At 44.4% G+C, this 15,099-nt stretch overlaps 1 protein-coding gene across 1 annotated transcript in view; it reads right to left on the minus strand.

Annotated features, from left to right (window-relative positions):
- Positions 1-3,698, minus strand: part of Slc5a1 (solute carrier family 5 member 1) — a 76,152-nt gene extending 72,454 nt beyond the window's left edge. The window contains exon 1 of the mRNA XM_028758111.1: positions 3,330-3,698. Coding sequence (XP_028613944.1) covers positions 3,330-3,464 — 135 coding nt within the window. The 5' untranslated portion in view covers positions 3,465-3,698. The remainder of the gene's footprint in view (positions 1-3,329) is intronic.
- Positions 3,699-15,099: the final 11,401 nt, after the last annotated feature.

Raw genomic sequence — 15,099 nt, forward strand, 5'->3', positions numbered from 1 at the left:
TATTAGCTGACCCATCAAGCCATACAGTATAATGTGCTTAACAACAGAGGGAGGCGGCTCTCTGAGAGTTTGAGGCCACCCTAAGGTACAAAGTGAGTTTCAGGAGGGCTTGTAGAAGACTTTACCCTTGCCTTTTAAAAAAAAAAAAAAAGGAGGAAGAGGAGGAGGGAAGGAAGGAAGGAAGGAAGGAAGGAAGGAAGGAAGGAAGGAAGGAAGGAAGGAAACAAGCCAGGGTGTTGGCCCCCTGCATGGAAGATTCAAGTGTACCGATCATGTTTAGTGTAACCTACATAGGTCACAATCAGGTGACATGTAAGGAACTGAGAAGCTGGGGATGTGGGGTTCGGGGATGCGGGGTTCGAGGTGACACCAGGAAGAGTTTTTTCTCCTCCAGTGCTGTCCAGAGATGGAAACTGGACCCCAGGGGAGACTTTCTGCTGGAATATTTAAGGTAAGGCTGTTGGCAACTTGCAAAAATTCTTTTGTCAAATAATTTAATGAGGAGATATCTAAGTATAGAATGAAGACAATTGAGGCCAGTGGGCGCTAGGTCTGCGTTCATGCAAATCCATGGGGAAAGAAGAAACAGAGGACATGTGAACAGCACTGTCTCTTCAGTGGTGGAGAAGGAACAGTAGAGGTGGCTTTCCAGAATGGCAGTGTCTTGAAGCAGAGAAAAGAATAGCACTGGCTTTGCATCATAATCTCAGAGTTCTAATCATCCCTGCTCTGGTATTGATTCATCTAGATGACTTCTGGTTACACATTCTTTCCCTCATTAATAAAATGGAAAAGTTGGACTCCCCCAGAGGCCATTCCAACTCAGGAAGCAATGATCCTATTGGTTTAGATAACAAGGGTCTGAATGATAAGCAATCATCTGATTAGGCCAAAATAAAATGGATTTGATGCCTGGGAGATGGCTCAGAGGTTAAAAGCACTGGTTGTCCTTCCAGAGGATCCAGGTTCAATTCCCAGCACCCATATGGCAGCTCACAACTGTCTATAACTCCAATTCTACGTGATCTGATGCCCTCTTCTGGACCCTTAGGACACTGTACATATTGGTACAGACATGCAGGCAGCACACCTGTATACACAATATAATAAACTAATAATAATAAATCTTTGAAAAGAGAAGAAAACAGGTCTGATAGTGGATTTTGTGGGTTCTCTACCACATACTTTTATTTTGCCTCATCCTAGTATGTTTATAACCCTCTAAAAGTGTAAAAGTTGTTCTTGGCTTATGAGCCATACAAAAATGGCCACTAGGCCGCAGTTTTTAACAACTCTAGTTTGGGTTGGTAGCATCTCTCAGCAAGTGTAAGGTCAGTGATTCAACTTAAGCAGCTATTAAACCTCCTGAAGAAGCAATGCAGAATAGTGAAAGAAGAGAGAAATAAAAATCAAACAAATAATGGGCCAAGGCTCAAGATAGTCAATGAGGAAGCAAAGTTGAAAGCATATAGACCCAAATTGAGTATTGTTGGGATGGATGGAGCTGGAGATGGAGGAGCATTTGCTGTGGGTGATTCTCAAAGGCAGCACAATGGGCTTAGGTTAGTCTCTGCAGCCCAGAAATCATTCAGAAGTCAGTATATCCATCCCTAAATGAAGCCACTGTAACACTTCAGTAGGAAAAAGAGGAGTGGTAAATGAACAAGGTCCAGAGGCACTGGGTAATGGCAGAAGATTAAACATAGACAAATACTAACAGGATCATTAAGTAGCATTTTAACAGGACAAGTGACATTGTATCACAGATATTTCAAAAGTGCAAACACCATAAAAAATGTAAACACTTGGAGGATTACTGGGAAGGCAAAAAAAAAAAAAAAAAAAGCCTGAGTAAGAGCAGGAGATGATTCCTGCATTCTGGGAAGGGGGCCGTCTGGTATGGCTAGCAGTGGGTTTACACCTTGGCTCCAAAATCTATCAACATGAGTTGGAGGGGAAGGTAGAGAGCAAGCACTATGCTTGAGGGCCTGGTGTAGAAGCAAGGATCAAGACACCTAGGCTCCTGGAACAGTCCCGAGGATTGCAAAATCCTCAGCAATTCACACCCAGCTGTGACTTCAAGTTCCTCTTCTGTAAAACTGTAGTTGGCATTCCTGTCTTCCCAGTCCTGTGGCTTTTTGTGTGAAGGTGTATTGTCCAGCATACTGTTGCTGCCCATTTTCCTTGAAAATACAAAACCTATCCAGGGAGTGGATCACACCCTGGGGGGCGAATGGCAGAAGCATAAGGAGGCATTCCTAGACCATCTAGACCTTTCAGACTCGACTCTCAGTATTTAGGGAAGGGGATCCTAAGCATAGATACAAGCACGCCGATTTCAGACTTGGATGAACAGAGGCTACGGGAAGTTCACGCTGCATCATTTAGTTCAACCACAGGCGAGCGGGTGGTAAGATGCCTATGCTAGACTCGTGCTGCTGTTGAGGAAGTAGACTGATGAAGCGTCAGCCCCACACACCCCATGCGAGTGACACTTGGGGAGCCTTTCTGTTACATGTAATTTATGCAATTCTTTTTTAAAATAAAAATCCATGTTTCCTTTTACCCCTGATGCAGCTCTGTCAGTGAAAGGGTTAATGCCCACCATCCTTTCCTAACTCTAGCTTCTTCCACACTTCAACCTTTAGAGGTAGCTGAAATGCTTGCACACTTTGTCCAGCTGTAAGGTGTGCCAGCATCATAAATGAACTTTCCAAGTTCCAGGCTTTGAAGAACTAGTTTCTCTGGTTTGATGTGTCCCCAGAGTCCCAAGAGGAGATATACGTACTTTCCTCTTCCTGAGACCAGTTCACTGTCTGCTCACCCACTCCTTCCTCATCTCTAACCCCAGATAGTCTCTGTAATCCCACCATGCAAAGCCTCTGCATTAGCCTTCCCCAGAAGGGGGCATTGGTCAGCCATAGTCTGCCCCAAGCACCTGCTGTCTGCAGAGGTGATGACTTCCTCGCTCTAAACTGTTTCTTTTCCATTGGAAAGTGGATAATTCAGAGGTCAGACAATGCTGTTCCAAGTTGACCCTTTCCTGTCCCTCACATTCTATCCTAGTCTCTGTGATCCTCTGCCTTGCCCCTCAGCTCAGGATCTTCCCTGGCCTTCCTGACAGGTTCTCCTGGGCATCCTCCACCTTCCTACACACAGGCCTCCTGTGCCCTGAACGCCTCCCTGAACTCATTCCCAAGACATCTCCACTCCCCTTTAGAGACCTGTAAACCCATCCTGTCCCTTTGTGGCTCACGGAAACCATTCTTGTGTGCCCGCTCATGCCACACAGTGACCTCTCTAGCCCGTGTCCCAGGACCCACACGTACCCACAGTCCGACAGCCATCACCACCAAGAAGTAGATGACGATGACCGAGATGTCGGCCGGATTGCGAATGCGCTCATAGGACGGGATCGGTTCGTCGGTGGCAGTAACCGCGGGGCTCCAGGTGGTACTGTCCATGGCGGTGGCGACGAGTCCCTCCGGCTCACCGGCTCACCGGGGCCACTCACTCCTTATACTGCTTTTAAGTTAATGATCAGCCCCGAGGGAGGGGACCCGCGACAGAGGGGCTGCGCTGCAGGAACCCTGGGCCCCTATGCTGCTGCGCTACACCGCACCGTCGGGAGCTCCTAGGTGTGCAGTGCTCTATGAGAAGCCAGCAACGCTGCAAGAGACACTGCGGGCGCCTGGCCGGCAGGTAAAGTCTGTTCCGTGAGCAGGGAGGGGCCTGCCAAGGGGTGGTGACTGCCTGGCACAAAAGTCCTCTGTACTTTCGCAGTGGGCACCTCGCACAGTTGCCACGCCTGGCCTGCCATGGAGTCCCACGTGAGGAAGAAAAGGAATAGTTACACAGAGGGACCGAGGCACCTGGAGCCAAGGGTCTACAGGCTGGGGCTCCTCTGTGGCAGGTGCTTTTGAAGCAGACCTGGCATCTCTGTGGACTGACTTCTCTGTGAAAAATGAGTGCAGGACTTTTCAGAGAACTCAGCCAAGTACTTGGTCTCCTGGAGAAATTCTCAGGAGGATGAGATTGCTGGACAGCGTTGGGGAAAACTCAATACAAATCTCTAGGCCACCAGTACCACAGGCATCCATTCCTGACTTCTCCACAGCATGCAACCGCTAGGAACAGTGCAATTCCCACTGTAAGGGGAACAACAGCCACCAGCAGCCTGGGAGAAGGGGCCCCACTACAGCCATTTCTTTGTCCTGTCTTCACTTAAATGATTCAACCAACCATGGATGGAAATAGTTTTGTACTGAACTTGTACGGACTGTTTCTCTCTTGAGTCCCTAAACAATACAGAATAGTGATGTTTCATAGCTTGCACACGGTGGTGTCACAAGTAATCTAGAGATGATTTAAAGCACATGAGAAGACATATGGGTTATGTGTGTGTATATATAATTATGTCATTGTATGTAAAAGACTTGAATTTCAATATTAGCAGGATCCTGGAACCAAACCCCCTCAGATAGCAAGGGACAACTTGTAATGTGCTCTGAAACACATTTAAAATTGAGAGATGTCTGGTTGCGGTAGTACATCCTGTGATCCCAGTGCTCAGGAGACGGAGACAAGGGGATCCTGACTGGAGGCTGGGCTATACAGAGGTGGTAAGACCCTGAATCAAAAGAGCAAAGTAAAGCATACAGATGAGAAGATGCCAGAGAACCTCTCTGCCAAGGATCTCATCAAACCTGGGCATTCAGACAGGTGTCTGAACCACAAGCCCAGGCTCAGAACAAAAATGACTAACAGAGAAAACATGACTCACCCACAGTCATCACACAGTGAGCCAAAAGCAGCGCTGGCCCCGCAGCCTAGGCCTGTGCAGAGCATCCTTCAGGAAGAAGCACGGAGCACCTGCAGCATCCCTGACTTATCTTCCTTCCCTCTAGCTTTTCTTAGAACACTGCCTCAACCTCAAAGGCATGGGGGAGGGGCAGCAGGAAAAATGCAAGAATTCACAGCTGGAAGTCGGGAGCCATGGTTCAAAAGAGCTGGCTCCTCCGCCAAAGGGCCTCAGGTAGGTCACTCCCCTGTCTCAACCCATTTCCTCTTCAGTCAAATTGGTAGACGTTCTCACTAGCTGTTTTCTTTTTTTAAAGACCCTAGTATCAATTCTGAGTTCAGCTGGGCTCCTAAGTGCCTGGCTCTCAGTCTCCTCTCTATTCACTGGAGACAAGTCCAGGACAGTTGCGTATCAAAAGCCTGCTAACCTCACTTTCAGCCTCAATTTTATCCCCTGCTGTACCTCCCAGGAATGAGATTTTCTACAGCTGGACAGTTATTTCTAAAACCAGGAAAGGGAACTGCAACCATTGTTATAAAGGATCAGGGTCCTCCCTGGATGCCACCACCCATACACCACATCCACACACCACCCCTTCTAATCCCCCACCCCCTCCCTCTGACCCCTCAACTCCCACGAGCACAGTGTCTAATAATCAGGCACATCAAGTCAGAATTCCAACTTCTCCTCTAACAAGAGAAGCAGCCTCTGAACACAGTACCTAACTTGGCAGGGGTTTGCTTTCCTCACTTGCAAATGAATAAGACAGCGTCTAAGGAAGATGACTTCTGTGCATCGAAAGCATTTCAGTGTGCTCAAGAACAGGGTTAACTTTTATCTTCATCATGGTCATCTTATCTGGGCTCAAAGATGAGGGGTTCTCAGGTATGTCCTTACCCACACAGAACCAGAGACAGGCATGACTGGGGCACAAGTGGTACAGCTTCTGTTTTCACAATGACCATCTTTGTTTTCCCGTCTTATGAGCACTGGGACTCAGAAGATTAAATAAATTGTATCAAAAAACAAAAACAACAAACAACAAAAACAAAAAACAAAACAAAAATTGTCTCAAACTCCTTCCGACAGAAAATGGCAAACTGGTATTCAATCATTGTCCCTGTATGGATCTTAACCACTACTGGAGAGAGAGGGGACAGAGGGGGACAAATTAAGGAGCATTGATGCCCTGACCCTCTCCAATATTATTTCCATTTGGCAGTTGATCCCAGTTGTCTGTAGGTTTGGGACATGTAAGCAAGCCATTAATTATGAGAAATATAAGTAGAAATTAGGTGGTTAGCTGCAGACTTGGAGCTTGGAGTGAGAGAAAGATAAAATAAAAGAGTTAATCGTCATGTGATCCTGGAGAGATGAGCTCTCTGAAAGCCACACGACACCGACACCGTGACTGGTACTCAACGGGTCTCTCCTTCCTCTTTGAGATGAAATAGAAAAGCAAATCCTCAGAAGCCTGCAGGCCCTAGCTCAGGAAATCACCATAGTCCTCTGGGAACCTGGACCTACGCTGCCAGTTCAACACCCATAAGTCAGCTAGCTGTGAGGCTGGGAACTGGGAACACAGAAGGAAAGTTCCAGTAAAGAGATTTGGCAGGAGGAGCAGGAGGGGAAGGGACAACCAACATTAATGGACATTTGGGGACAACATATAGAACCTATTTTTATATGCTTTCTTAAAAATACATTTTTAAAAGAATGTTTAATTGGAATTCCCCTACACTGGGGTATAACGCTCCTTCCTCCCAGAAGCAATAGGTCATCAAGCGAAAGGCACAGTGACAAGTACAGGATGTCCCCTGTCATTTATTGTTTGGCGTCCCAGAGACCCCCAAAACAATGCAGACTATTGTGGTTGCTCTTGGTTACCCAAGACACCACACATTATGATCACAGGACATGGAGAAATCAAGCTGGTACTGACCTGATGACATCCTCCCTGGTGGATAGATTTCACAGTGCCAGGAGGTGCCTATGCAGGCTGCTGGGGAGGAAAGCCATTGAGCATCTTACCCAGATGTGAACCCTGTGAGCTACAGCAGTGACCAGCCTGGGAAGATGCGCCCACTGGTGTAATGACGGCAGGGATGATATTGGAGTAACCAACACGTTCTAATTGGAATGAAGGTCTGTTTTGCAGGAGGCAGCTCTTACCTGGTACTGTAAACTTGAGCAAGGATCCATCACCTAGACGTCATAGATGCTGTTATTCTTTGCTAAAGGAGAAGGTGGTATCACACCACCTTCTAAACATGTGTTTTTATACCCATAGACTAGTGCATCTCGCCCCTCACAGAAGCCTCTTTATTCCACAGATGACAGTTAATACAGAGACTTAGAACTTGTCAAAGTGGAAAGAAAAAGTAGCTGGTGTGTTCAGCCTCAATGGGACAACTTTATCACACACACACACACACACACACACACACACACACACACCCCAAGGCTGAGGAATATCGTGGAAGAGGGGTTATAAAGACCATAAAAGCAAAAGGTAAGAAAATTGAAAATTTTACCAAAACATTGACAATGATGTGAAGTAATGCTCTCTGAATATGAGGCTGCTGCAGCTGCACGCATAAGCCCAAGCCAGTCGACACTCCAGCCTGGGAAATGAAGGGGCTCTCAAGGCCCTGCCCCTAGCTGAGGACCCAGGCTGCCAGTGGTCACTAAGGGAAAGAGTACAGCTATTGCCTTTCTGACCCATCTCCCATGATATTCCCTGAGCTGGTGTCCTTCTGTCTGTCTGTCTGTCTGTCTGTCTGTCTGTCTCTCTCTCTCTCTCTCTTTCTCTCTGTATGTGTGTGTGAGTGTGTGTGTGAGTGTGTGTGTTTGTGTGTGTGTGTGTGTGTGTGTGTGTGTGTGTGTGAAAACTGTTTCATTTAGGCTGAGCGCTCCACAGCCACTCTCTCCACACTGAAAGGAAGAGCCCGTTTTTTCATCAGTGTGACTCAACGCAGGTTTGCCCATGTTCCAGTGAATGGCATCCTATGTCCGTATGCATGCAGCTATCTCTAATTAGCCTGAGTGAGTTATTTTGAAAGAAAAAGGAGAAAAAAAAGAGAAATGAAGTTCGGAGGGGAGTGGGGTTCCAGGAGGAGTTAGGGGTGGAAACAGGCAGTCAATAGTATCTAAATACATTATATCCATATGAGAAATTTTTTAAAAATTTAAAAAGAGAAAGTAGTCTCAGGCTACTGAGATGGCTCAGTGGGAAAAGGCAGTTGCCTCAAAATCCTTACAACCTGCATTCTAGGACCAGAACCCACATAAAAGTGGAAAGAGAGAACTGAGCCTACAAATTAACCTCAGACTCAATGACTCAATGCTGTGCCTTGGCTCATGCACCTGCACATATCATTTACACACACACACACACACACACACACACACACACACCTGACAATAATAATAGTTAAAATTAATAAACTTCCCGGACAATTTCACTTACATAAGACAGGAGCTGCAGGGAGTGGGGAGGTATTATTAAGGGGCTTTTTTTATGCTTCAGAGAATCAAACCCAGGGCCTGGTACATGGTAAGAGAGCACTCTATCACTGACCTACTGACCTATACACCTTTAACCCAAGAGTTAGTGTTTAATGGGCACTGAGCTGTGGAACTCAGTGGTGGGCAAAACTCTGTGAACTGTACAGTAGTACTGCAGCACTATAAATAAAATTAATTTCCTGAACTGTATATGGAAATGGACCAACATGGCATGTTTTATCTTTTATGTCTTACACCACATTAAGATCATAAATTTTAGTGACATCTAAATATATTAATATAATTAAGGGGAAAATCTCCAGACAACTGAAAAACCTATTAAGCTGAACGTGGAATTGGAGAGTTATTTGTGTATTCAACAAATGCCAGACAAACACTGTTCTAAGCAGCAGGGGTGCAAATAGAGCAGGTTAACTAACAGCCTCCACGTTCAGAGAACCTAAACCCATGCAGTGCTCAGTGGGTACCTGAGGGCATCCCTTGGGCATGAGAGAATGTTCTGGAATTAGAGGTGGGGGCTACATAGCATTTGGATGTGCTAGCTACCTCCAAATTATTCATTTTACAACGGTTAGTTTACAGTGTGTGCAGTTTACATCATCCAAATAAACTGAAAAATAATGCACAAGGCATATAGCCTGAAGACAAAAAAACAAACAAACAAACCAAAAAAACCCTTCCTACCTAGATCATTTCTCCTCAACTTCTTTGCAATTTCTTTCGTTTGGCTCATTGTTCAATACCCGACTTGAGCTGAATGAAACAGAATTCATTTTGCCATCAAAAGAACACCCTGTCTGCCCCCATGGCATCTAATCTCAGAAATCGTACGTGGAAACGCTCTCTCATTCTCTCTCTATTTGTTCATTATGTCTACTCCCTGTCAGACAAGCCTGAATGACATGTTGGCTCTGCTTCCAGCCAACCAAGGAGAGTTTGCGCATGGAACCCGCACACTGGTCGCTGTGCAGGGCCTTCCTCTTGACCAGCCACTCACCAACGCCTCGACTCAGTTTAAGTTCCTTCCAAGGAGCTTCCTGATTCGCCCCTAGCCTAAAAGCTATCCAAGAAGTCCTTATTTCCATCCTTCCTCCATGTGTGTGGAGTTTTAATTTATATTTATATAACTATATATTTAATACCTATAATCCTCCCACCAACCTATAAGTTTCATGAAAATAGTTCCAATGTCTCTTGACCCTCATGTGCTTAGGCCTGGGGCTGACGCACAGTAGTCCTCAGTAAATGTTACCTAAGTGAACAAATGATACAAATGATATAAACAGTCACAATGGGAAAGATGCTCTGGTGTAAAGTAAGTCTGACCCAGTCCCTTCACAGAAGGTAGTGAGTGACAGAGGGAAAGGGACAGCAACCAAGGGTCAGCAGGAGCTCCTAAGGGAGCATGGCTGGAGGGACCGACCTCATGAAAGCACGGAAAGCCTGTTTGGGAACTGGAAGTGCCTGTGGTCTGCATGGCTGGACACAATAGCAGGAGATGGGACAGAGACATGGGCAGGCAGAGGATCACAGGGGACCATGTGCAGTAAATTTCCTAATCTTAACCCTTAGACTCCTCAGAGGTGGGCTTCAAACATCCACTAACTCCCTAAAATTAGACACACACTAAAGTCAGGTCTGTGTTTTCTAGAAGAGAGGACTCATGACTTTCAGCAGATCCTCAGACTGGCAAAGTAAGTTAAGACCCATCACTGAAGCTGGAGCAATAGCCTGCTGGTAAGAACCCTGGCTGCTCTTCCAGAGGATTCAAGTTTGATTCCCAGCATCCCACATGGCTGCTCACATACATCTGTAACTCCAGGTCTAGGGGACCTGATGCCTCTTCTGACCTCTGAAGGTACCAGGCACTCACATGGTGCCCAGACATACATACAGACATAACACCCATACACAGAAAAAAATTTAAATAAACCTTTATAAAGCAAAATAAACATCTATAGACTATTAATGATGAAGGCAACATTATACGTCATCATCTACTTCAAAAATAATAAAAGAACCATCACCTATTGACCACAACACCATGGCAAATAATCTCACCCCACTTTGATCCGTGGCTTTCTCGGTACTCACAACAAAATGTGAGTTTCTCATTTCTTTGATTACTGCCTTTCCCTGGTCAAAGAGCAGCTCCACCAGAGCAGGCTTTGCTTCTTTTGCTCTCTACACTGTCTCTAATGTGTAATACACAAGGCCTTGATAACTCTTAAATTCAACAAATACGTATCATCTACATAAATCTTATTACAGTTTTCCCTTTACTGGAAATAAAAGCATAATATTTGACATCCTAACAATTTTTAGACACAGGCTTCAGTCACATCCAATGTGTTTGTGCTGTGCTTCCTCGCCACTGTGTGTCTGCAGAATTCCTTTCTTCCCATAGCTCAGTCTCTTTACCTCAACCCCCTGGGTCTATTCAGGGCAAGGCTCCATAGCCTTGCACGTCCTTTGACTTCATTCTTCTAGAAAGCATACAATCCTCTCTACCATATGGACCCAGAATCCCCTGTGGCTCAAGTTCCTGGATTTTCATTGACCCAATTTTTACTTTTCTGGTTAGTTTCTGATTCTTTCATGCTTGATACTGAGTGTGGTTTTGTTCAACTTGAGTTACTCCCTTTTTTTACCAGTGTTATTATTTGGGGAAATTCTCTTCTTCCTGACTAGCAACACCCCAAAGTTTTAGTGCACAGTCCTTTTATTGACTCCTGCCAATTGTGACCGTGAACTAAAACAGAATTACTCATCTCTGTAAATATTGTGAAACTCCCTTCAGCTCAGCGCAGCTGCCATCGTTACAGTAACATTAAAGTGATACACAGCCCCACCCTCCCTGCCTTATCTGCCTCTGTTGCCCCTGACACTCGTTACAGTAACATTAAAGTGATACACAGCCCTGCCCTCCCTGCCTCATCTGCCTCTGTTGCCCCTGGCACCAGGATTCTCCTTTCTGACTGGATGAATTTGAGCATTCCAGATACCTCATATAAATAGACGCTATAGTACTTGTTGTTTGTGTTTGGTTTGTTTTACTTAATACAAAGTCCCCCAGGTTCAGTCTTTCTTTTTAAGGATAAATGACATTTATTACATGTATATATCACACTTTGTTTATCCCTTCCTTTATTTATCAGCACTTAGCAGCCATCTTTTGATTTGTTGTGATTGACTCAGCTATGAGCATGGCTACAGAAGTATTCTAATATGTTTTTAGTAGAGCAGTCCCTGTGACTGTGGTAAAAGACAGGCTTAGTGTGTGTGAAGCACTGACTTCAACCCTTGACACCAATAGAGACAAAAGAAAAGCCAGAGAATGAATAGATGTGTGAGTGAACATATAAGACAGATGGACAGAGAGAATAGATGGAAGGGGTAGATAGATATGGTAATGGAAGATAGATGATGGGTGATGGATGAATAAAACTGAAATCATGTGAGCCAAGAGTGGGAAAGGATGCTCCCTGTCTTAACTGTTTCCACATGCAGGGCACTTGAGACATCAGATACTGGGAGGAGAGAGTTATCCTAGTATAGCAATGGCAGTGCAACTGAAATACAGGGAGTTCCAAAATGCTTACAGAGATGAGCAAGTCTGTGTTAGCTCACAATCCCATTAGGCATGAATTCAAGATGCTGATGACTAAGGAGAGCAGGGTTTCTCCAAACAGTAACCCTGGTAAAGGAGGAAATGGTTCACATTGAGTGAACCATGTTCGGTGTCAGATACAGAAGAACCAGAATATCAACCAAAGTGCAGAGTGGGATTAATTAAAATGCAAGAACTTGAGTCACAGAGGAAGCTGGCCATAAATGGATCCAAACTGAAGTGTGTAGAGACACAGATTTAGAGCCTATTAAGCATGCATAAGGCCCTGGGTTTGATACCTAGCACTGAGAAGCAGGGAGAGACAGACAGATAGACAGGCAAGCACGCACACACACACACATACAGACACACAGACACACACAGAAACACACAGAGAGAAAGAGACAGAGAGACAGAGAAAGAGACAGGGAGACACACAGGAGAGAGACAGAGACAGGGGCACACACACACACATGGGGGCGGGGGGTAATACCAGCCATTGGATTTGTCCATCCTCCCATTCAAGTAAACTGTAGGGCCCAAATCCGTAATAAAAGGAATAAAAGTTAAGAATTTCATTCATCTAAAGTGAAACACAAATGGCACAGCAGGCAAGCAAACTAAAGCCATCAAACTCTCTAATTAGATGAATACAAATCAAAACCACACTGAGATGTTATCCTACGTATGCATGGAAACTCCTTCTTAACCTGATAGTGCATTGTGAGAAGCATACACTCAACCTCTGTGGCCAGAGCAGAAGTTGGTGCTAACCGTGAGTCAAGAGCATCCGTGGACAGAAAGACAGCAGGCAGCAACCTTACAAACAAAGGGTTTATTTTATCAGTAACTACTGAGGCCTGGAGAGGTGGCTCGGTGGCTAAGAGCAGATGCTGCTGTTGCAGAGAGCCTAACTCCAGTTCCTAACACCCCTGTCAGGAAGCCATGTGCTCACTATAACTCCAGCTCCAAGGGATCTGCATACATGCAGAGAGACGTACACAGAAATAAAAAAATAATGAAACAGTAAATAACTATAAACACACAGCCATCTCTTTAAACCCATTAGGTTAGCAGCCTGATGAAAAGGTAGTAGACAGGTCTGCAGAGCTGCTTCACCAAAAATACAAACAGTAGCCGATAAGGACATGGAAAAAGAGATTCAGCATCCCCATCATCCGAAAACTGCAAACTTAGAACAACAGGATCCTGCTACTCACCTTTTAGGATGGCCAACATGTGATCAAACCACTGAAAATATTAGATGCTAGCGAGGCTGTGGGTAAATAGTGTTCATTAACTGCTAGTAGAAAAACAACCTGGGGGCCTAGAGAGATGGTTGAGTGGCTAAGAGCACTTGTTGCTCCTGCAGAGGACCAGGGTTCAGTTCCCAGCACCCACATAGTGGCTCACAGTGATCCATGACGCCAATTCCAGGGGATCCGACAGCTCTTCTAGGCTCTGGGTGTACCAGTTATGCATGTGTTACACAGACATACATGCTTGCAAAACACCCATACACATAAACTAAGATAAGTAAATCTCTTTAAAATTGGTACAGCTACTTCCAACCAAACTGTGACTGTTTCTTAAATAGTTCAACACAGTCTTACCATAAAAACCAGCAGTCATGCTCTTGGTATTTACCCAGTCAAAATGATGAACAGGTCTTGGGGTTGAAAAATGGCTCAGCAATTAGAGCACTTCTTGCTTTATCGGGAGGACCTGGATTCAATTCCCAGCCCACATGGTAGTTTGCAATTGCCTGTAACTCTAGTCTTTTTCTCCAGCCTTTGTAGGCTGCTGAACACTTATGACACAGATATACATAACCTAAATTAAAAATAAATAAATAAATTACTTATGTTTTCCTGCACAAGACTGGGATGTGGCTCAGTGGTATAGTTCTTGCCAAGGGACATAAGCCTCTGAGTCTGAACCTCAGAACTGACAGAAAAAAAGAGAAAACTACACATAGACATTTATAGCAGCTTTCTTCATAACTGCCAAATTCAAAGCTACCAAGTTGTCGTTTTTCAATAGGCAAATAAATAAGCAAACTGCAGTACATACATACAATAGAGTATTATTTGAGTATTAGAGAAAACAGAGGAATCTTAAATTTATATAGCAGGCCATCAAGACGACTCTGTGGGTAAGAGGGGCTGGTTACTAAGCCTAACTGCCTGAGTTTGATCCTCAGGACCCACATGGTGGAAGTAGAAAACCAGCTCCTGAAAGTTGTCTTCTGACCTCCACATGCATATCATGCATGGCACATGTGTGTGCACACACACACACACACACACACACAAACACATACACATACACATGCACCTGTGCGAGCATACACACACTAAATAAATGAAAATGTTACTTTAGCCAGGCTTGATGGCTCATGCCTTTAATCCCAGCACTCCGGAGACAGAGACATGTGGATCTCTGTGATCTTAAAGCTAGCCTTGTCTACACAGCAAGCTCCAAATCAGTCAAGCTACACAGAAAGAGCTTGTCTCACATTTTAATTAATGAGTTAATTAATTTTAATGTATAATACGAAGTGGAAAAGCCCATCTGAAAAGGGTACATGTGTGCGACTGCAGTTGTGACATTCATTGAACAGGGGTTCTGTACTTGTTGGCGGTTTCCAGCAGAGAGGAAGGAACACGAGATGTGTAGGAGAAATTAGACTGTATGATACTACAATAATAGAGATACATTATCATACACTTGGCAAAGCCCTTAGAATGTACTTCACAGATAGTGAACCCTAATATACACTGTGGACTTTGGTTAATAATGAGGTTATCATTCATGACGAGTGTTCTGATCCAGTGTGTGATGCTGGGTGTGTTTGGGTCAGAGTTTTATAGGAACGCTCTGTACTTTCTACTCCGTTTTACTACGAGCCTAAAATTACTCTTAAAGAAATAATTATTTATACACGATATTTGATTCAACAATTTATCTCTAAAGTTTTATGCTATAAATATATAACATAAAAATATATATAGGCTGCTATAAGGAAAAATGATTTATATTTAAATAAATTTATTATGGGACTATTTTGAACTTAAAATTATATGGCATGGCATAAATGTCTATCCGTAAAGCACTGAGATATATATATATATATATATATATATATATATATATATAT

This window comes from Grammomys surdaster, unplaced genomic scaffold, assembly GCF_004785775.1.
Source record: "Grammomys surdaster isolate TR1022 unplaced genomic scaffold, NIH_TR_1.0 126187, whole genome shotgun sequence".
Lineage (NCBI taxonomy): Eukaryota > Metazoa > Chordata > Mammalia > Rodentia > Muridae > Grammomys > Grammomys surdaster.